General features: G+C 35.4%; 1 protein-coding gene across 1 annotated transcript in view; it reads left to right on the top strand.

Moving 5' to 3' along the window:
- Kdm5a (lysine demethylase 5A) overlaps positions 1–23,742 on the top strand; it is a 97,151-nt gene extending 73,409 nt beyond the window's left edge. Inside the window, exons 23-28 of the mRNA XM_046459905.2 lie at positions 73–624; positions 993–1,136; positions 7,092–7,251; positions 8,846–9,066; positions 10,974–11,384; positions 18,438–23,742. Of these exons, the coding sequence (XP_046315861.1) occupies positions 73–624; positions 993–1,136; positions 7,092–7,251; positions 8,846–9,066; positions 10,974–11,384; positions 18,438–18,644 (1,695 nt within the window). The 3' untranslated portion in view covers positions 18,645–23,742. The remainder of the gene's footprint in view (positions 1–72; positions 625–992; positions 1,137–7,091; positions 7,252–8,845; positions 9,067–10,973; positions 11,385–18,437) is intronic.
- The last annotated feature ends 237 nt before the right edge of the window (positions 23,743–23,979 follow it).

The raw sequence follows: 23,979 nt of genomic DNA, 5'->3' as shown, positions 1-23,979 counted from the left end.
TCAGCCATAAACATTTGTTACAATGGGGTGTATTGTAGTGACTTCTTTCAGTGAAATGTTTGTCATATACAGGTGGCAGTTTTCAAAGAACGAGAACAAAAAGAGATTGAAGCCATGCATTCTCTCAGAGCAGCCAACCTAGCCAAGATGACAATGGTGGACCGCATAGAAGAAGTAAAATTTTGCATTTGTCGCAAGACGGCCAGTGGGTTTATGCTACAGTGTGAGCTCTGCAAAGACTGGTTCCATAACAGCTGTGTTCCTCTTCCTAAATCGGGTTCCCAGAAAAAAGGTTCCAGCTGGCAGGCTAAAGAAGTAAAATTCCTTTGCCCTCTTTGTATGCGTTCTCGAAGGCCCAGGCTAGAGACTATTCTGTCACTGCTTGTATCCCTTCAGAAGTTGCCCGTACGGTTGCCTGAAGGAGAGGCCCTACAATGTTTGACAGAGCGTGCCATGAGTTGGCAAGATCGGGCACGGCAGGCCCTAGCCACAGATGAACTATCCTCTGCCTTAGCCAAGCTCTCTGTGTTAAGCCAGCGTATGGTGGAACAGGCAGCTCGGGAAAAAACTGAAAAGATCATCAGTGCAGAACTCCAAAAAGCAGCCGCCAATCCAGACTTACAGGCAAGTTTAGCATTTATATTCTTTTTCAATTTTATATGGTAGTGTTTGTCAGTGTGTGAACAGTAAATCAATTGTACCAATTGACTGGGAAATAACAGTTAATTTATCAGCAATTGTATTATTCTTGGCATCTTCCTTCTACATACATTCATAGTATTTTCTTTGAGTACCTATTTAGGTCCTTTTAGTGAAATATTATCTGAAATATCATTCAGGTAGACGTTTGCAACATAATCAAATAATCAAATTTCTACTAACTGAGAAACTATTAGGCTTTGCAGGTTCAATACATTTTGTTATCTTACACACTTACTAATTACCCATTTTTAGTCTATCTCTCTGTTCATCTTGGAATCTTTGCTGTTTAGGGACACTTACCCAGTTTCCAGCAGTCTGCTTTTAACCGGGCGGTAAGCAGTGTATCATCTTCCCCTCGACAAACAATGGACTACGATGATGAAGAAACAGATTCTGATGAAGACATTCGGGAGACATATGGCTATGACATGAAGGTAATTATACATACAAGTGGTCTGAGTACATACCTGTCCAGTGAGTTTGTTTTAATTTTTATTTATGTATGTATGTATATACCAGGGATTGAAACCCAGGGGCATTTAACCACTGAGCCACATCCTCAGCCCTTTTCATTTTTTATTTTGGGATAGGATCTCGCTAAATTGCTTGGGGCTCATAAGTTGCTGAGGCTGGCCCTCAAGTTTGTGATCCTCCTGCATCAGCTTCATGAATTTCTGGGATTACAGGCGTAGTGCTGCTGTGCTGGGCAAGTTTGTCTGTAAAAAAGCTATTGAATGCTGATGAGCCCTGAAAGGGGAAGAAAAAGTGAGTCATTCATTTGTCCTGAGTTTATGGTGATTACAGTCTTTCAAACTCTAAGGGGGAAAACAAAGATACATTGCTAAAACAACTTTTTAAAAAGAATTTTTTAAAAACTGTGTTTTTCTCCTTTTCCTTCATAATTCCTTGTGACCTAGAGGGACTAGAAGAAATATGCCTGGATGTTATTGAAAGCTTTCAATGCCAATTTCAATTTTTAGATTTTTTTCTTTGAGTTACTAAAGTGTACCTACTCATGTATAAGAATCCTATTCTAGCTATACTATGAGTCTTTTGCTTTCTTGTCTGGATGGTACTAAGTATGATGGTAATAAATATAATAATTCAGAGATAGGTAATACTTGGGCTCATCATTAGAATTTGAAGAGTTGTAGCAGTTAATTATTTATTATCATTATGATTATTTTGATAATGACACCACACTGGTGGTGAAGAGAAGGTTTTGGCAAGTTTGTATTGGATCCAGTTGGCCTTGTATTGTCACTTAGTATTAGGTACAAGTCTTTTTATTTTTTGCCTGAATTGTTTAATGTGATACTCAGTCGCTCTGTTTAGAATTTGTGTTGGTAACCTGGGAGTTTGTATCTGAGACTGTTTCCGTAGAACATGAGAGAATTTCATCCCTACCCCTTGACTACCTTTTATTTATCCTTTCAGCATGTAGCTCAAGACACTCTTAAGGATGTAAAATTAAAATAATCTATAAGAGACACTTGTAAATTCATCTACTGGAAAATATTTTTCTCAAGATAAAAATGGATCCAGGGAATGTTTTAATGAGGGAATTTTCAGTTGCAATAATTAAAGACTTGAAAGAAGTTGAAACTTGAGTTAGCCTCATCAGTTAAGCTTCTACAGCACCTTATTATCCAGAAGTTAATGACTATTTTTGTTTGCAGAGTTGAATAGAATGACTGGGAGCAGCTGAATGGGAATACAGCCTATGCCACATATATAAGTTAGCTTTTTACTTGAATAATAGAATCACTGTTTGTCATATAGACAAGAGACCTCCAGTACTTATGTTGTTTGCTTTCTAGAATATTAATTATCAGCCACTGCACTAGAATGAAACATGGAGGGCTTTGCTTTGAAGCACATCAATAACCTATGAAAACAAAACATCAAAAGTATTGCATGGATCAAAACTGGTTTGAAACCTGGCGTGGTGGGACAAGCCTGTAATCCCAGTGGCTTGGGAGGCTGAGACAGGAGGATCGCGAGTTCAAAGTTAGCCTCAGCAATGATGAACTCTAAGCAACTTATTGAGACCCTGTCTCTAAATAAAATACAAAATAGGGCTGGAGATGTGGTTCTGTGGTCGAGTACCCCTCAATCCCTGGTCCCCTCCCCCAAAACAAAACAAAACAGGTTTGATGTGGTTGTGTGAAATAATTCTATTTTTTTAGTTGTCTGTGGACCTTGCTTATTTATTAATTATGTGGTGCTGAGAATCAAACCCAGTGCTTCACACATGCTAGGCAAGCGCTCTACCACTGAGTTACAACTCCAGCCCCAATTAGTTCTATTTTTTTGCAGAATGTATATGAGAGTTAGTTTACAGTCTCTTTGGAGAGGGTATTGGCAGGGTAGAAAAACAATATTGTGGAGTTTTGTAGTGTCAACAATGTATTTGACAACCTAGAAAAGTGGAAGAATAGAGGCAAGACTTACAGTAATATAAGGTTAAATTTACATTGATGTTGGTATCTGTACATGAAAAAAAATACACTTGATCATTCATTTTCTCATAGAATATGTGCTTACTGTGTAATGACATTCTCTCTCTCTCTCTTTTTTTTTGGAGACAAATGCCTGCTGTGTTGTCCAGTCACAAACTGACTTGTGTGATGAAAATTTTATTTGCAGAATTATTTGCATTTGATTGATGTTTTTCCCCTTTGCATGATGTCCCCTGCTATGATCATGAATTCAGACTTAAAATACTTTGAATTTAATATATTTGCTTGAAGAAGAGTCCCTATCAGTTTAGGAATAAAGTAAAATAATTATTATAAAATAAAATGAGTCATTCAATTTTAGTTACCATTTAAAAATTAAAACAGGTGGTTTGTCCTTTGTATTATTTAATTACTTCATTTGAATGTAAAATGAATCACCACTAAAATACTTTGAGCAGCATTAAGAAAATCATTACTTAGGAAATCATTTATTTAATGTTGAAGCAAAGTCTCATGGATCTTTTGGAATTGTGTCTGGGATAACCTTTTTGGAAATTATCCATGATTATTTCCTTTTAAAGTATATTATTTACCTTTACTGAAACTCTTTGTCCATATTACAGTTTATATTTTGCAAATACACATCAGAAAGGAGGATATAGAATAGAAGTAGGTATTACCTCCCAGAGTGTTCTTTAATGTATCCTAGTAACTGCTCATTTTAGAGAAAGGTAAGTTAAGCATTTAGATTCTTTCACATTCTTTTCTTCACACTGGTTAATACTTTGGGGTAGCTTGAACTTGGGTGGAAATATAGTGGAGTTTGCCAGAGGTTATTTGTTGTTGTTGTTATTGTAGTTAGGTTGTTTTGGGGGGCTTCAGGGAATTGAAACCAAGGGCACTAACCAATGAGCCACATCTCTGGCTTTGTATAAAAGCGCCCGCCCCCCCTTTTTTTTGAGACAGGGTCTCAGTTGCTGAGGCTGGTCTCAAACCTGTTATCCTGCTCAGCCTCCCATGTGGCTGATTATAGGCACACCTGACTGAGATTTTTTTGTTGACTTAATATTACAGGGCAGAGACAGATCTTTGTGTAAAACAATTTCTTGGTGAGAGACCATTCTGCCTTGCTTGTTGATTTGCCATGATTGGGACCAAACTGTAAATTTCCTTTTAGGGAGAGTAATTCTTTTTAAAAGTAATTTTAAAATTGACCAACAGAAATTACACATATTTATGATATATAGTATGATCCTTTGATACACACACACACACACACACACACATACATGGTACTTCTCATGTTTCATACTTCACACTGGGAAAGGAATTGAAAGCAAATTTGTTTATCCTTTCATTAGTTTTCATCATTGTTTTCTAATCACTTTTTTTTTTTTTGTCTTTTTGGTACTAAAACACTATACTTTCTATTTATTTATTTATTTATTTGTCTTTTTGGTACTAGGGATTGACCTAAGGGATACTTTTTATTTTGAAACAGGGTCTTGCTATGTTGCTTAGGGCTTAAGTTGCTGAGGCTGGCCTTGAACTTGTGATCATCCTGCCTTACCCTCCCAAGTTACTGAAATTACAGGTGTGCACCAACATGCCTGGCTTTTCATTTTGAAAGCTTTTCTGTATGAGTTAAAATGAAATGAATAGTGTCCAAATAAGAAAAATAATTCCAGTCAGTGAGAAGAAGCATCTGGGAACTGAAGTAGAAAGTTTTACTATTTTGTCTTTTGCCTTTTAGGTTTTAAATTCTTGAGTAGGAAAGAAGACTGTGGACTATTCTTAAATTCTTAGCAAGTGGCATTGTTTTACAGATTTCTCTTATGAACCATTTTTCTTCTAAGTAGTCCTTTTCATAACTAACCATTACTTTAAACTTACAGGCTTTAGAAAGTATCCTGTTTAAGGATAGCTTCATGATGAACAATAGATCTTCCTATCATGTACCCTAAAAGAGAATCAGGTTTTGGGTTAGTCATTAAGCTATTTTTGCTGAACTTGTAACACACTCTTTTATATTCTGCTTTATAATTCTGGGACTGGAATCCACACCATGGATTGCCAAGCTTTTTCTATAAAGGACTAGATAGTAAATTTTAAGGTCTCTTTTGTTGCTGCTGCTTCCCATTCCTCCCTCCCTCCTTTTTTCCCTTTCTCCCTTCCTTCTTTTCCTCTTTAAAAATCTTCAAATTACTTTTACCTCACGATCCATACAAAAACACAGTCCATACAAAAACAGGCTGCCAACTGGGTCTAGCCCACAGGCAATAGTTTGCCAACCCTTGCTTTACACATTTGTCCTTTGCCAGATGACTCTTGACAGTAGGAGACATTAGAAAATGTTATTCCATGTTTTTGTTATAATCATTTTGTGTATGTGTGTGTGTATATTTTTTAATCATGGCATAGGCAACTGATTGAAATTTCTAACCCTTACCTCCCTTCCCTTCTTTCCTCTTCCCCAAACCAACATTATTGTTTTCTGTCAGAGGTAGCACAACTTAACTGGCCAGTAGTTCCTCCTCAGAAATCTGCATTCCAACTCTGTAGGGCTGCTTCCTTAAGCCTTTAGGTTTTTATAACTCCACCAACCCTAGAGATGATAGTTCATTTAAGTTTGAGGCCGGTCTCAGCAACTTAGGGAGACTCTGTCTCAAAATAAAAATAAAAAGGGCTAGGGATGTGGTTCAGTGGTAGGGCAGTCCTGGGTTCAATTTCCAGTATATTGAATAAACAAACAAAAACCTCTGTCTAAATACCTGGTGTGATTTCTGTCTTCCTGACTACTCTCTGACCTTTAAGCTATATAGGTGAGCTTGTGAAAACAAATTCTGTGAAAAATCATCTGAGACCTAATTAGAGCTGTCAGAGTTGTATAGTTTGTATATTGTCAGTCTCTTTATTATATTAAGAACAAATGGGGGGCTGGGGATGTGGCTCAAGCGGTAGCGCGCTTGCCTGGCATTCGTGCAGTCCAGGTTCGATCCTCAGCACCATATACAAACAAAGGTGTGTCTGCCGAAAACTAAAAAATAAATATTAAAAAATTCTCTCTCTCTCTCTCTCTCTCTCTTAAAAAAAAAAAAAGAACAAATGGGAAGATAGTAGGGTTTGGAAACTTAGGATTAAATGGTGTCTTAAGATGTCACTTTTAGAGCTGGGGTTGTGGCTCAGGGGTAGAGCACTTGCCTAGCATGTGTGAGGCACTGGGTTCGATCCTCAACACCATATAAAAGCAAATAAATAAGCCAGGTGCAGTGGCGCATGCCTGTAATCCCAGTGGCTCAGGAGGCTGATGCAGGAGGATTGTGAGTTCAAAGCCAACTTCAGTAAAAGCGAGGTGCTAAGCAACTTAGATCCTGTCTCTTCAAAAAAAATACAAAATAAGGCTGTGGCTCCGTAGTTGAGTGCCCCTTAGTTCAATCCCTGGTTATCCCTTGCCACACACACACACACCCCAAAAAAGAAGATAAAAACATAAAACAAAGGTATTGTGTCCATCTGCAACTTAAAAAATAAGTTAAAAAATAATGTCACCTCTAAACTTTCTTCTCTTAAGTCCATTTTATTTTCTTTTTAAAGGATCAGTATTCCTTAACTTGTTGTAGAAGTTTTTGTGGGTTGTAGACATTATAGAAGGTAGACTACTTAATTGTATATTTTTTGTAGGTGTATTATCTCTGTGGATTATTATTTTTTAGCTTTACTTTCCCTTTTGGTTTGAATTGTAATTTTTACTTTTTTTTAATCCTCCATGAACATTTTATATTTTATTTAATGTCATATAATTAATTTTAATGTCATATTTTTAGTATGTTATGTTAGAAGCTTCCTAAAAGCCATTTTTAGATTCTTACATTAGGATAAGCTATGTGGTTAACTAATTCTGAATACCTCTTATTGTTTCTTCTTCAGGACACAGCCAGTGTGAAGTCCTCTAGTAGTCTAGAACCCAATCTTTTTTGTGATGAAGAAATTCCCATCAAGTCTGAGGAAGTAGTAACTCACATGTGGACTGCACCTTCATTCTGTGCAGAACATGCTTATTCTTCTGCTTCTAAGAGTTGTTCTCAAGGTATTACCTTTAAAAAAAAAAATCCAGAGAAAATAAATCTAAAATGAGAAGAAAGGTTGTATTATTCAAGACTGTGAATCCCTCTTGAATTGAGTATGATGCCTACCATGAAATGCTAATAGAACCTGAAAATACTATTTTGGGAAATCTATTCTCTATTTGCATTTTCTATCATTAGATAATCTAAAAATGAACATAGAATTATAGAGTTCTAATGAGAACTTTAAATTCCATATGATCACATATCTCATTTTTATAAAATTGCTGTTAGGCATTTTAGCCTCCATTTGATCATTACCAATTGTTGAAAGATTCACTGCTCTCTAAGAATATTCATTTTGGGTTGGTTAGCTTTAATTGTTAGAAAAGTTCTTCCTTTCCTTGGTGGATGATTTCTCCATGATGTTTGCTTTTCTTTTGCCTAGTAAAAATAAATTCATCCTGCTTTGTGTTACAACACTGTAATATGGAAAATGTCTCTCTCTCTCATAAATTTTTAAGATTTTATGGAAAAACGTATTACAGTCTATTCATTTGGAAGATAACCATTTTTTAAAATTATTTTTTATTTTTAATTTTTTTGTGTATATGCAGTACTGGTGATTGAATACAGGGCGTCATGCATGCTAGGCAAACACTCTAGCATTGAGCTCCCTCCCTACCCCTGGCTCCCCACACACCCCTTTTTAAAAATTTTTTGAGATGGGGTCTCACTAAATTGCCAAAACTGGCCTCAGACTTGAAATTCTCCTGCCTCCACCTCCTGAGTATCTGAGATTCACCTCCTGAGTATCTGAGATTACAAGCATCTGCCACTATGACTAGCCAACCATTTATTTATGTAGGGCAGCTGACTGCTGAATCTTTTGGTATAGTCTAAAATGGAGACTGGGTAAGAGATTATGCAGTAGTCAGGATAAAGAAACAATTTTAAAGTGGCCTTTGGCATTGTAGATCTTTTTGTATTTGTTTTAAATTTCATTTTCTAAGATGTAGTGGTGTGTGCTTGTAATCCCAACTACTAGGGAGGCTGAGGCAGAAAGATCACTTGAGCTTAAGAGTTTGAGGCCATTCTCAGAAACATTCTAAAACCTCATCTCAAAAAATAAGAAAACGCCCGGTGCAGTTGTGCACGCCTGTAATCCCAGTGACTTTGGAGGCTGAGATAGAAGGATCTTAAATTCAAAGCCAGCCTCAGCTATTTAGTGAGGCCCTAAGCAACTCAGTGAGACCCTGTCTCTAAATAAAATACAGAGGGGCTGGGGATGTGGTTCAGTGGTTAAATTGAGTTCAAGCCCTGGTACCAAAAAAAAAAAAAAAGGACTGGGTTTGTGGCTCAGTGATAGAGCACTTGTCTAAGCATCTGTGAGGCACTGGGTTCAATCTTCAGCCCCACATGTAAGTAAATAAATAGTTATTTAAAAATAAAAAACAAAACAAACTTTATTTTACTTATATACTGATATAATGAATCCAGATATCTGAAGTCAGTGTAGGAGGAGGGGGAGACCCATTTTGTTCAACATTTACTTTGAAAAAATTACATTTGTCCATGGTTCTCAGTTTTCTGTCTTGCGGTACTTTTTTATAAAAGGTTCTAGCACTCCAAGAAAACAACCTCGGAAGAGCCCTTTGGTTCCTCGAAGTTTGGAACCTCCGGTGTTGGAGTTGTCACCTGGAGCTAAAGCCCAGCTGGAAGAGCTCATGATGGTTGGAGACCTCCTAGAAGTATCTCTAGATGAAACACAACACATATGGAGGATTTTGCAGGCCACCCACCCACCCTCAGAAGACAGATTCCTACATATCATGGAGGTACGGATTTACTGCTAACTTAAATAATGGTTTTAAAACCATTAAAATGCCCCGATTCCTTAGATAGTAAACTGGAGAATGACTGAGGGGGAGTAATCTGGCTGTCATGCTCTCCCACTTAAGCCAGAATAATTCTGCTTTATGATTTTCTTTATTGCTATTTTATGTAATGTTAATTTTTGTGATTATGGTGTTTGTTTTATTACTATTGGTTTTTAAAATTTTCTATAAAAGGCTATTTTTGTAAAAATTCTTTTTTTCCCCCTTAGGGCAATTGAAAACAACTAGTTTAATACAGTCTCCTTAGCCCAGCCTTCCACTTTTGGAATGCCCAATATTAGGCAAGAAAATGTAGTGGTTAAAAAAAAAAAAAAAAGAATCAAGGGAATTGTTAAATAGAACTGGATTGGATAGGAGAGAGAGTTCATATTTGTATATTATACTTTCATAGCAGTTTGTAATTCATATAGTGTTTTTACATGCATGATCTCATTTGATTTGCCTCCTAAGAGGCAGGGGAAGAATAGGGCAAGTATTAACCCCATTCTTCATATAGAGAAATATTACAATCAGAGAGATGGAAAGTTAAGATCACACATCTAATAAAAATTAACATACTTAATTCCTAACTCCTAATATTCTTTTCATTAGCCTCCTGGTTTCCATGTACTGGAGTCAGTGGTACAGTGACACCAGTTGTTGATACAAATGCATTTAGGGTACTATAATTTGGTTTTGGTTTGGAGGAAAAAAATCTAAGGTAGCCTAATTTAAATAGTGTTTTCTAGTCTACAGATCATTTTCTTCACATCCATTATCTCATATGGTCTTCTTTATTACATACAAGGAAACTCAAAGTATTATGAGGTTACATATGTTGTTCAAGGTGTGATAAACTTGAGGCATTTATAATACAGCAGATTCTACAATTCTTAGGTTCCTGTCAAAGATTCTCAAGTCTCAAATCTGCAGAAAAATGAATTCTCAATGTTTACCTTAGGAATAATCAAGTTTACATTTTTAGGTATTTCTTTTTCTAACCCCTGCATTTCTTTCTGTTATCAGACATATTTTTTCTGTTAAAATTTTTAATGTTTATTACATTGGTGAATAATGGCAACAGTGTTAGAAATTTGAAAACTGAAATTTTGTTTTTGTTTTGGTACTCTTGATTGAACCCAGGGTGCTGAACTGCTGAGCTACGTCCCCGGCCCTTTTATTTTTTATTTTGAGACAGGATCTCACTAAGTTGTATAGGGTCTGGGTAAGGTGCTGAGACTGGTTTCTTTCTTTTTTTTTTTTTTTTAAGTAACTTTTTTTTTTTTTTTAGAGAGAGAGAGAATTTTTTATTATTTATTTTTTAGTTTTCGGCAGACACAACATCTTTGTTTGTTATGTGGTGCTGAGTATCGAACCCGGGCCGCACACATGCCAGGCGAGCACGCTACCGCTTGAGCCACATCCCCAGCCCCTGAGACTGGTTTCAAACTTGCAGTTTTCCTGCCTCATATCCTCCTGAGTCACGGGGATTATAGGCATGTGCCACTATACCCAGCATAAAGTGACAGTTTTTTGCATTGTCACATAAACTAGTTTCTAATCCTTGCCGAAGTCACTAAATCCTTTGTAATGAGATCATGGAGACAGACTTATCTATTTTCCTGGTATTTTTGATAACTACTTAACCACCAAGAATTTATTGAGTTAATAAAGAACTTTTTGCAAACAAACTCTATACACATTAAACAACAAATTTCCATTTCTTCTTCCCTCACCCCCAGTAACATCAATTCTATTTTTCTACTTTGTGTCTCTGACTTTGCCTGTTCTAAGTACCTCATGTAAGAGAATGACACTGATTTTAAATGTCTTGCTTTAAAATTGTTTCTGATTTTATATCTTTGAAGGATGATAGCATGGAAGAGAAACCATTAAAAATGAAAGGCAAGGACTCTTCAGAGAAGAAACGTAAGCGGAAGCTAGAAAAGGCAGAACAACTTTTCGGAGAAGGAAAACAGAAATCCAAGGAGCTGAAGAAAATGGACAAACCTAAAAAGAAGAAATTAAAGTTAAATGCAGACAAATCAAAGGAACTGAACAAACTGGCCAAGAAACTGGCAAAAGAAGAAGAGAGAAAGAAAAAGAAAGAAAAGGCTGCTGCAGCCAAAGTTGAACTTGTTAAAGAGAGTACTGAAAAGAAAAGAGAGAAAAAAGTGCTGGACATCCCCTCAAAGTATGACTGGTCAGGAGCAGAGGAATCTGATGATGAGAATGCTGTATGTGCTGCACAAAACTGCCAAAGGCCCTGTAAGGACAAGGTGAGTTCCAACTTTTTATAGGTGTGAGACAGGTCAAAAACAAGTTATAGAGACTTATATTTGATGTGTTAATAATATAATTATGATCCAGGATTTGGATTTCCAACATATGTGTTTTTTTAATTTCTATAAAATGTTTTGAATGGTGAGCCTCCTAGATCATTGTGTTTAATAGAAGAAATGTTTTCTTTTTTTAAAAAAATTACATACTTAGTGAACATAATAGATAAGAACATAGAGAAGGTATATGACATTTCCTGGCAAACAGAGCATTTCACACATAGTAGGCAGAACAAATTTTAAAATAAGTCTTATATCTTTCCTGTAGGGCAACTTAGAACTTTTCGGTTAGCTACGGCAGCCTGAAAAAATCACGGGCCAGTATTTTATATTAAGAGCTTTAGCAAATTGCAGTAATATTTTTTTCCAAAAGACCTAAAACTTTTCATTTCTTATCCACACTCAGGCTCATGTGTATTTGTGACTGAATAGAATATGATTTTTTAAAAAATATTTTTTAAGTTGTGAATGGACACACAATATTTTTATTTATTTTTATGTGGTGCTGAGGATTGAACCCAGTGCATTACACATGTGAGGCAAGTGCTTTACCATTGAGCTACAGCCCCAGCCCCAGAATATGATTTTTTAAAAAAATCCTTTGTAACAAATAATTCAGACCTTTATAGGTATTATTTAAAATTTTTTCAGTTTTAAATTTTAATATAGTAATTCAGTATTGGCATTCTTAAGTTAATATTGATGTGAACTTATGAGAAAAATGGACAGAATTTATGAAAAACCTCAGTTCTTTAAATGATTAGAGGCATCTATTATTCTCATCAAGAATATTAACAAATTCATAGTTTTATTTATTATGCTCAATATACTCTTGGTATTTAGAATTTTAATAGCCCTTCAATTTTAAAGTCTGAGCAGAATAAATAAAACTGCATCACTATTCCCTACAGGTTGTATCCCAACTTATCTTCTCAGTCAGGTACTTACACATTTTTAAAGACTGAAGGGACCAAGTGGTCACTTTATTCAGGCTTCTCATTTTACAAATGATGGAATTGGGAACTCAGAAAAGATAAATCCTGTGACCAAAGTCATAGAGCAAGAACCCTGCCTCTCTGGTCCCAAACTAGGTTTTCCACTAGTATCCCAGCTCTGTGGATAAGTCCTAAAATGTAAGTACAGCAACACATTCCTAAAATGACACTTAATACTTAGTTTTATTTTAGGGGCTTTCCATTCACTTTTGGAAAATGAATTAAGAGTAAAATATTTATCCCATAATCTAATTTTTCAAGGATAGCAGCTATAAATACTTAAATGTATTTGCTTCCTCAATTTTCTATAGTTTATTTTATATCATTGTCATATTGTCTCTTCACTTTCTTGCTTTATTCATTTCATAAACATTTTTCTATATTATAAACATTTTAATAATTCATTAGATTGTTAATATATGTATGAATTATTTTAATCTTTCATTTTGAATCTATTTTCTTCCAGAGTTGTTACTTAAAAGACTGATGGGAGGGTCAACTGTTTCTCTTTGGGTACTAAAGTATTAACAGCTCAGTGTTGGCAGAACCTTTTTCTTTTATTTAATTTTATGGCAGTTTCAAGACTAGTGGTGAGATAGGGTATTTCTCTTATAAGCTTTTTAAATCATTCTTCCTATAATTTTTATATACATCATGAACCCTTTGTCTTCTCTTTTTTGTCCTTGTCAGTTAATCTTTCTTCTCTGCTCACACTTAAATATGATTCTTTTCATCTATTATCCCTATCATTTTCCTATAACATATAAACACTACAGGCAGTTTTTGTTGTCATTTGCTCTAAAATTAAATATAAATTAACACATGCCTGGCAAAACATGAAATTATCTCTGTGAATGCACTTGTTAACAAAAAATGCAGTGTGTTAAGAGGTGATCATTACTTTTCCATAGATCCTGAAATTTATTCTTGACATTATAGATATTTTTATAGGAACATTTTGATGGAGCAAAGATTTAGTGGAGTGTTCAGAGAAAATGTCTATTTTAACTCTAACCCTTGCCGTGTCACTAGCTTATATAAATTATACTTAGTGTTATTTTTCTCTGTTGAATTTTTTTTTGGTGGGGGGTACCAGAGATTGGACTCAGGGGCACTCAATCACTGAGCCACATCCCCAGCCCTATTTTTTGTATTTATTTAGAGACAGGGTCTCACTGAGTTGCATAGTACCTTGCTTTTGCTGAGGCTTGCTTTGAACTCTTAATCCTTCTGCCTCAGACTCCTGAGCTGCTGAGGCTACAGGTGTGTGTCACCTCCCCGATTGTTGAATTTTTTTTTTTTTAAGTTGTAGGTGGACACAGTACCTTTATTTAATTAATTAATTAATTTATTTATATGTGGTGCTGAGGATTGAACCCAGTGCCTCACACATGCTAAGTAAGCACTCTAACCCTAGCCCCTCTCTGTTGAATTTTAAACAGATTATTTCAGATTATAAATGTTTCACATGTCATTGCTAGTTTGAAACTTTTGTGGTTCTCTGTTTATTCTTGACATTAGCTTCACTAAATATTTAGTACATTTCTTTTAAAATTTTTAAAAAGAATTTTAAAACTTCTCAGTTTGTAGCATTTTTCTATGAAAATGTAATTAATGCACAGCACACATCTTTAGAACAAAATGATGACAAGAAAAGAATGCTTTTTAGGGAAGTCTGTTCTTTAAATATCATGCAGCAAGAAATAACTTCTAGGGTTCATTTTTAGGACATTTTTCTAACCTGTAATTACTATTACTTTGTCCTAAAATTTTGCAGATTGAGAAATATTCTTTTAAAAATTAGAAGAATGGTTACTCAAATGTACCTAGCCTTATTTTTTTTAGAGAGAGAGAGAATTTTTCAATATTTATTTTTCAGTTTTCGGTGGACACAACAACTTTATTTTATTTTTATGTGGTGCTGAGGATCAAACCAGCGCCCCACGCATGCCGGGTGAGCGCATTACCACTTGAGCCACATCCCCAGCCCAAGCCTCATTTTTAAGATGTTTTAGAAAGAATAAAAAAAGATAATACCAGAATATCATAAAATGGTTTTTAAAACTATCTCTTCCATCAATTACCAAATTCAAGATGAAATTAACTTTAAAACAATAACTGTTTTCAAAAAAATTAGTTTAAAAAGCAAGTATTTTCTTCCCGAAATCTGCTACTACAAAAATATTGGTACAAAGAATAAAACAAATTAACATTGAGAGAACAACTTCTTTGGGGCTGATCCTTAAGTAGCACTTTTTTTTAGTGTTAGAGTAAATACTTAATCATTTTATATATATGAATAGACTTTCCCCCCTCTTCTACTTTTTTATTCTCTTACTGTGGTGTTTTTCTTTACCCATTACTACTTCCTTCCATAACAAGTTTGTTATGGTAAGTTAAAAGATTTAAATTTATTAATTTGTGCCCCTCACATTTACTATTTGTTAGCCACTCAGATTTTAAAGAAGATTTTCATGGGGTATTTCCTTAACCAAAGTATTTGTATTTTTAGTGACTTTACCTGTTCATAACTCTGATAGCATAGATTATCAAAGTCTGGATTAAGTAAATGTGTAACACACACATACATACACACACACATACACACACGCACACATTTGAGATAGGGTTATTAACTATTCTAATTCACCAGGGACTTTACCAGTTTAAACACTGTTATTCCACCTACTGGCAAATTTATCATTCCTGGGCACACTGGGAATCTACCCCAGACAATAGGTTGTATAATAATTTTTCTTGATGATAAAGCAAGAAAAGAAACAAAAAATAGTCCTTCTCTTATCAATATTTTTATCATAACCATGTATTAATCAGACTTGAGTTTCACTTTTGTTTGAAAAAGCCCATAGAATCATAAAGCACACTAAAGTTTGGAATGTCAACTGAATCCACAGAAGATTTTGACACAGGGGCAACAGATTACTTAGTAACTTGAAAACTCAAAAACACACAATTTGGCTAACTGGGGTTTGGGGATATAGCTCAGTTGTTAAGAGTGCTTGCCTAGCATGCATAAGGCCCTGAGTTCAATCCCCAGCACCATAAAAACCAAAATAATAATTATAATTTGGGTAACTGCATGTGAGTTCTAATAGTCATTTTTTCCTTCACTAGAAAAGGTGCTTAGTGAGTCACAAAATAATTATAAAAAAAACTTAACAGAAAGCCTGATGTGGTGGTCATGCCTATAGTCCCAACTGTTTGGGAGGCTGACATAGGAGGATCACTTTAGTCCAGCCTGGGCATATAGCAAGACCCCATCTCTTAAAATAACAACAACATAAAAAATGTCTGGGATGTGTTCAATTGACAGATAACAGACCTTATATTACATTATAAATAGGTTTTTGTATACAGGTGGAAAATTGTGTACATATATTTTCTTTTGAAATCATGGGAGAGCTAGGCTTAGGAGGGAACTTGCATTCCATATCACAAAAGGGAAAATAACATCTTCATTCTTGAAAAAGAATGGTCAATTTAATTTTGTGAAATTTGAAACCAATGACTATAGTGCAAAAGTAGATTTAAAAAGACATGAGAAAGCTGGGCACACTGGCGCATGGCTATAATCACAGCTACTTGGGAGGATGAGGCAAAAGGATCACAAGTTCAAAGCCAGCCTCTGCAACTTAATGAGGCCCTAAGCAACTTAATGAGACCCTTTCCCAAAATAAAAAATGAAAAGGGCTATGGATGCAACTCAGTGGTAAAATGCTTCTGGGTTCAACACCTGGTACCAGAAAAAAGGACACGAGACATTTTTCTTGATAATGAATACTGATAGATAAATCAGTAACTTTTTTTTGGATTAGCATGAATTATAATTGAATTGAATTATCTATTGGTTTAGGGGTAGCATTATGAAACAACGTAGTATCTCAGATCTAAGCATCTAAAGAAAAACAACTCATTTTTTCAATCCCCTTTACCAGTTCCAAACAAAACACTTATCCTGAGTTCACCTTTTATACAGTTAGCAGTTTGTAAGCCTTTACCTGCTTGCAGTACCTTTATTTCTACTTTGCTGTATTTGAGCCATTATTTCCCTAGTTTGTCTTTGATTAGTGTGCTCCAAAAAGAATATTATGATTAATTTATTTATTGAACAGACTTCAGAAGTGAAACATTATACAGTTATACAGTAAAAATGGATTTAGGAAGTAATTGATGTTTCAATTTACAGGAAGAAGGTATTACAAAGAGGCAATAGTGATAGTCAAATTTAGAATATATAAGAACCACTTGGAAGCCAGGTGCAGTGTTATGTACTTGCAGTTCCAGCTACTTACGAGGCTGAGGCAGGCATATCAGAAGTTTTAAGACTAGCCTGGACAATATAGCAAGACTGTGTCACAAAAACAGACAAGCAAGCAAAGAATCAGGTGGGGAACTTATTAAAAATGTAGGCTTCTGATTCATAATGCCCATATACTTTGAGTCTGGGATGGGTCCCAGCTACTTTTTTTTTTTTTTAAGTTGTAGATGGACACAATATCTTTATTTTATATTATTTGCTTATGTGATGCTGAGGATAAACCCCAGTTCCTCACACATGCAAGGAAAATGCTCCACCACTGACCTACAACTCCAGCCTCCCAGCTACATTTTTAATGAACAATCGAGTGATTCTGATGGAAGAGGTGACGCAATGCTACAGGCAGTTTTATAGACAGGGAAATTGAGTGAGGTTAAATAGCTAGACTAAAATTATATATACCAGAGTTCAGAACTTCTGAGTGCAGTAATCTTTATACTTTTAATATTGTCTCTTAAGATCTAGAACTCTAAAATAGGAATAATAAAGACCAAAAAAATTATTGTACAAATTATCTTCCCTATCCTTTGTTATAAGTCTAAAATTACAGACACAACTATCATGGTTTTGGTAATTTTTATAGGACATGGAAACTAATTTTGAAAATTACTCACTTTCCCAGAATGAAACTCATTTATCTAGCCAAAACTTCCATTGTTCTTTCTCATAAGCTATGCTGAAGTGCTTTCTTTGATCCCTTTGTATTCCTTACTTTGCTCTGATAAATGATAAAGCTCATGGTTTAAGTGGCTTCCTATATTGTCAATGAAATGATCAATGTTTGTATGGGAGAATAAGCTCTTTTGATCTTAAAGGTTCTCATCTGCCTTAACATAAAAACTACCACAATCACCCTCCAAATATAAAAGTCACTTTATTGTTAACTGTAGGTCTAAGGCTTAAAATGTTGCCAAACTACAGTGTTTCTCCAGCCTCCCGTAATCACAGAATTTTCCCTGTAGAGTTGTAGTTTGCTTGGCATTTGCCACTGACACTTATCAGTTTTCCAGACTTAATTTTAAACACCAGAGTGATCCTATTTACCTGTGTCTTTGACTGTTATAATTGGTTAATTTGTAAGATTTGACCTCTGATATTTGCTAACTTTTTATAGGGAGTTGTATTTGTAACGGAAGAAGAGAAGAATAAAAAATATTAGTTTTAAAAGTGGCCTATGTGACTGCTTTTCTAAAAAGGTATTTAATGCTCTTAGTACTTTGGCTTATCTCTTTGAAATAAAGCTAATACACAGGATTGCCTTCACATTGTTGTACTCTTCCTTTCTTGATTGTTAATTGCATTGTCTTAGAGCCTAGACATTGTTAATATTAGCTAAACTACTTGGCTGCTCTAGTAGAAGTTTCTTTTTTGTCAAGTTTTTCCCAAACATGTTTCTGCCTCACAAGGAGCCCCAGGTATTCATGAGGTAATGAAGTACCTAAGAGGCCTAATTTTGTGAACATACTGTGGTAAAATGTAATTTGGGGGTATTAACTTCTCAGCTTCTTTCTTTGAAAAATAACCCCATAAGAAGTCATTGTCTATCTCTGGACATTCCAGTTGTTTGCTATCATTTAAGCCAAGAAAGCTCTTTGGTTTGCTTTTATTCTGGGCTTAATGTTGTGTAACCTAAACATTCCCCAATCTTGTCTTCTACAGGTAGACTGGGTACAATGTGATGGTGGCTGTGATGAGTGGTTTCATCAAGTTTGTGTGGGTGTATCTCCAGAGATGGCTGAAAATGAAGATTACATCTGTATAAACTGTGCAAAGAAGCAGGGGCCAGATAGCCCAGGTCAATTACCACCTCCTTCCTACATAATGAGCTACAAACTACCAGTGGAGGATCTTAAAGAGACCAGTTAGCAAATGCTTGGTTAGTTTGGGACATGGGGGGAAATGGACCACATTGAGACCTTAGTCATCAAGTAGAGTGGTTTAGATCCACTCGTAATGTTGCTTCCAAAGATGGCCTTCAGAGACTGTCCTCTGAGTTCTGGCTTCCTCTTTGCATGGATTGTGTGGGCTACATTCCCCGTCTACACATTTGTGCAAAGAATGTCTTCTTGGCACAGTAGCCAGTATTTCAACTCATGTCTCCTTTGAGTATGGTTTACTGCACTAAAGTCGGACACTTGATGGAGCTCTTAGGCGGCTGGTTGGCATTAATACATTGGTGCGCTAGTAAGGCATGTAGGATGTGGCTTATAGCCAGTTGATATTAGTTAGAGGCTTACAACCTAGGGGTAAGCACCATGAGAAGGTGTTGATTGCTTGAATCTTCTTAGTTGGGGTAATTGAAGTTAGAGAACCATTTTCCTTCTATCACCTGGCATTTAAAGCTCTACCATTATAACGAGGAGGTACAGGCTAGAGTTACTCCTGTTAGAAGTCTTGGGATTATAGCCCAGTCTGTAGGCGTCAGCCACTTGTGCTTGTTTATACCAAGAAGAAAACCCAAATAAGAGAACCTTGCACCATCTGAGGCAGATCACCTTACCTTCCTAAGGAGGAGGATGTCATCTAGTTAGACTGGATTCTGGATCTACATTTTAGAGAAGAGCAGGTACATGGATCCAGGCTTCTGCACCCCCCCCACCACCACCACCAAAAAAAAAAAAGATGATGATGATGATGAAAATGATGACGACAACGAGGACGACCAGTCAGAATGTCTTAACTGAGCCACAGTGATGCATGCTTTTCGGGAAAACCTTCATTTACAAATATTCCAGACACCACCAGGCTTCAGGCATGGCCATGAGCAAGACCAGCAAATAACAGCTTTTTGCCTTGCAGCTCTGACCCCAATGTTGTCTGCTGTCTCCAACATGGCAACTCTGAACATGGCCTACAGCAGGATGCTGTTGAATAACACCATGGCTTCATCAGAGGATGTGGGGTTGTAGTACTTCTGGGTGATGAAGTTGTTTTAGTAAATCCATTTTTAAAAAGAAAAAAAGGACTTGTTTTTACTTTTTTCTAAATGTCTCTGACTACTTACTGTTCTATAAATAGATTATTTTTCCTTTTTTAATATACATATATGAATATATAAATATATATATTTACTGTTACCAGCAGCATATGACAGTTTCAGCATCAAAAATCCATTTGGGAACTTGCTTTTTCTTTGTTGCTTTTTGATAAATCCCAGTTCCTTCCTTGTAGTACAAGGAGTTATCACTCCCTTCTCTATCCTAGCTTGACCAGATCTTCCATTTTGCTTTTGTTCCAATGAGATGTATTTTCTTTTTGTGTTGGGATTTATTCCTGTCTTTTGGGAAACTTGGTCTTACTCTAGTCTGTGCTGGCTGTTTTTTCTTTTGTTTGTAAATGTTTGAAACTATGGTGCTGTGTCCTCTTCCCTGCTGTTGCATTCTCTGTTCTTGTTAAAGGGTTAGGTGAGCAGTGTGTAAGCTCTTACTAGAAGGGGACTAAAATTTTTAAAAGGACAAAATAATTACAAAAAATAGCGTTTTATCTTCACTATCTTGTGTCCTTCATTTTGATTTACAAATCTGTGGTTTGACTTAAATTCATCAGTTGTCCTTTTAAAAGCGGGTGGGGTGGGCCTAGAAACAGCTTATAGTCTCCTTTTCCCTTTTTTGCCCCAGTCTCTTTTAAAGAAATGTCTTCTAGTAACTAGAAGTGAAATGTACTGTCCAGTTACAGTTTGAGTGGGTATGAGATTTAACTCAAAAGTCATCTTACTTAAAAACAGCAAAAGCTTTCTTATAAAATCCAGTTTCTATAAATGCTTTCTGTATGGTTCATACTACCTACTTTTTGGTCACTCTTTCCTTAGTACTTGACAACATTTTGAGTGTTTCAACCTGTTAGATTTGTAAATGTTGCTGTGTGTGTGTCTTAAGATTTCAAGTGTATGTATGCTTTAAGATTTCAGTGGACATTGCAAGGTAACTAATTAACCAATTTTATGTTTTCATTTTGCCAAACTAAAGACCATTGGTTAAGAAGTTCATCTGGTTATATTATAGAAGAAAGCACAATATTTTTTGCCTTTTGGTCTTTGTAAAAGTCTTCCAGTACTTGTGGTTAAAAATTGAATGTAATTCAATTTTTCAAAAATTCAAGATGTAAGCAATGGATGCCTAGAATACATTTTAAGATTTGATTTCTCCTTCCCAATCATCTGTTAATTATGTCATCAACAATGGAGAATCATAAGAATGCTGAGAAGAGTGGCCGTTCGGGTGCTTGGTTTCTTGAAGTGTATAGTGGATAAAGTTGGCTGTTTGGGAATAATTTGTGTGTTTGATAATTGTATTTGCTTGTTGGAGACCTGGGGAAAATACAAGGCAGTCTTCTACCCATGAATAGTTGCCTGTCCTTCTGACATTTTGAAGCTTAAATATATTATTTAATTGATAACTGTGGGATTTTCTGAATTTATTTGAAAGATTTGGTCTGCCTTGACCACAGATTTAAACTGAGGAGAACAGAAGAGAGAAATTAGTGCCCTCTTCCCTCACCCAAATGTACAAATCTGAAGTTTTGGAATTCACTAAGTAGGATTCATCTATTTAAAGAAATGTTGGTATTCTAATATAAAGCTTTAATGCCACTTAAAGAAAATTACTCATTTACAACTTACTTCATACTTCTGTGTTAACATTTTGTATTAAAACTTGATTTAAAATGTTTCTGAACCCTTCCTGGCTCCCAAATTTGCCATTCTTCATCATATTTTAACTTGTGTTTAGTTCTTTCTAAAGTTTTTATCATTGCCTTCATTTCAAATATTTTGACAAAGGTAGTAGAAAAGAAACATGGGGGGAAAATGGTAGGTCTTTGATAATTCTTAAAAGGGTAAAGTCATTAGAACTGTGCAAATTCCCATATAGCATTAGTAGTTAGCTTTCTAGTTGGGGAAAGAAGAGGGACATTTTTTTCCTTACAAATGTTTATTTTACTTTCTATAGTTACTGCAAAAAGCCATGTTGATATAGATGCTGGGCTTACTAAGCTGTTGCAAACCATCTTTGCGTGCATGGTTCAAACTTGTACCTCAGTACAATTATAAATTATACTGCATGTCGTACTTTGAAAAGGCAAACATTAAATCTATCATTGCCCACAATTTAGTAATCAGAAACATGGCAAATGCTGACAGAACTTTAAGATCTGCATGATTTTACCTGTGTTTCACTTCTGTTCTTCTCTACTTTTGTCTTTACCATGTGTCCAGGAAATGTCAATTTGTTTTTCTTAATTGTTGGATTCTGGATGTAGTTCAGTGCATGTGAACAAACTCCCTACTTTCCACTATTTTAATTCTGTAGTACGTTTGTATACATTATCAGCCAGTACTTAAAGTAGGAGGATAAAAAGAAAAATTAAAAACCCCTCTTTAAAAGGGTGGGATTATTCATTTTTTAAAAGGAGAAAGTGACAGTTTGGAGTGGGACTTGAAAATTGTAAATTGTGGGAAAATGGAGCTGTTGAAGTTCCACATATAATTAGGTTCAATAAAGTTTCACATGTGAATTAGCTTCATATGTGTGGAGAAAGTTGCTTTTGCGGTAGGTCCTTAAGTATAATTCCTTTTGAAATCCCCCCTTCGCTTAATTAAAGCATAGTTACTTCTTTGCCTCTGAATGTGCCAAGTGGTATTTACAGCCTGAGAGGGAAGGAATGGATGTTAGTATATTTTTGGAATTGCAGTCTTCTCTTGGCCTGGATCATATCTAGTCACTACTATGCAACAGAGGATATGCACTGGAAAATGATATGATAGGTTTTGAAAGATGTATCCTGCTTGCTCTTACTCTTTTGTAAACCTCAAGGCCCCCTATTATTATTCCCTTACGTATTTATTTACAATTTACCAGGGTTATTGATGGTGCCTTATGGAAAGTATAAATTCATTCCCTGATTTTAAGCATGTTTTACATTTTTTTTGCTTTCTGAAAGCATATTAGATATGGTTAATTGCATTACATCTAAAAAATAATAAAAAGTGTGTGCACTCAGTTCCCAATCTCCACTCCCAACCCAACTCCTGTCATTTACATTGGTAGAACTTTAAATAGTAACAAAGTAAAGGTAAATATTAGTGATGAGTTTTGACAATTCTGAGGAAATTTAGCAAGTATATGAGAGCCACTTTTAATCTGTGCCAAAGCAGTTCCTAGTATTTTATTTGCTCTCTAACTATAAAATAACTGAGCTCAAATAATTTTATGAGTGAAGTGATTAGCCTATTATGCTGACAGTGGCATTTGGGGGAAAGTGTGAGATTAATTCCTGAAGATTTCACTTGTCCTCTGTTTTTAAAAAATATTTATTTTTTAGTTATAGGTGGATACAGTATCTTTGTTTTATTTTTATGTGGTGCCGAGGATTGAACCCAGTGCCTCGCACATGCTAGGTGAGCGCTCTACCTCTGAACCACAACCCTAGCCCCTTATCCTTTATTTTTAAGCAAGAAACCAACCAGTGATGACCAACTTAGACATGTCCTCACCTTTAGATTTTGAGAACTGTATACTTTTGCTGCCAACCAATGGTAGGGACAAGAAGAAATATTCTTTTTCTTTTGGCCTCCTAATGCTCAGAACTAGTTCAAACCCCAAGTTACTTCAGAAAAGTAAATGGCACTTTATCCCGATTGCCAAGGTCACCAGGTTTTGCAAACATGAAGGACAGATAATTGCTGAAAATAGTAAAGTTTTGCTTATAGTGGATTTGGTCCTGGTTTCATGAAGTGTATGATTCGTATGTATAGGTTGGGAAGAAAGTTGGTAGGAAAAGGGAAGAAAAAATCTGGTTATCTTTTAACTTAGAAGATAATTTTCTTGCCAACAAAAAAAGGTGTCTGAAATTTCATAAAATGACAAATACTTTCCTATGTAAAACTAAAATCCTCACAATTTATATCAAATATTTCTTGGGGCCTTGACATTGTGGTTGATACCAATAAATAGAAGATACAGATTTCCTTTCTGGGCCATTCATTGGGAGATCACACATGATAAAAGGAGAGAACAATACAAAAGAATGCATCTGAGTAGCATATTGTATGAATAAACTTCATTCGATTTTGGAATTTCTTGACTCTTCTCACCTGTTTGCTCTTTAAGATGTATTTCTACTCATACTCTGGCAGGAAGAAAGAAAATTAATATTTATACATAGTATTCTATGAAATTTACTAGGCAAGACTTTTCTCTTGACC

Source organism: Marmota monax, unplaced genomic scaffold (assembly GCF_021218885.2).
Source record: "Marmota monax isolate L192 unplaced genomic scaffold, Marmota_monax_Labrador192_F-V1.1 WCK01_AAM20220418_F8-fsc00163, whole genome shotgun sequence".
In the NCBI taxonomy this organism is placed as follows: Eukaryota; Metazoa; Chordata; class Mammalia; order Rodentia; family Sciuridae; genus Marmota; species Marmota monax.
The sequence above is the reverse complement of the archived record's forward strand: the minus strand, read 5'-3'. Positions and strand labels throughout refer to the sequence as shown.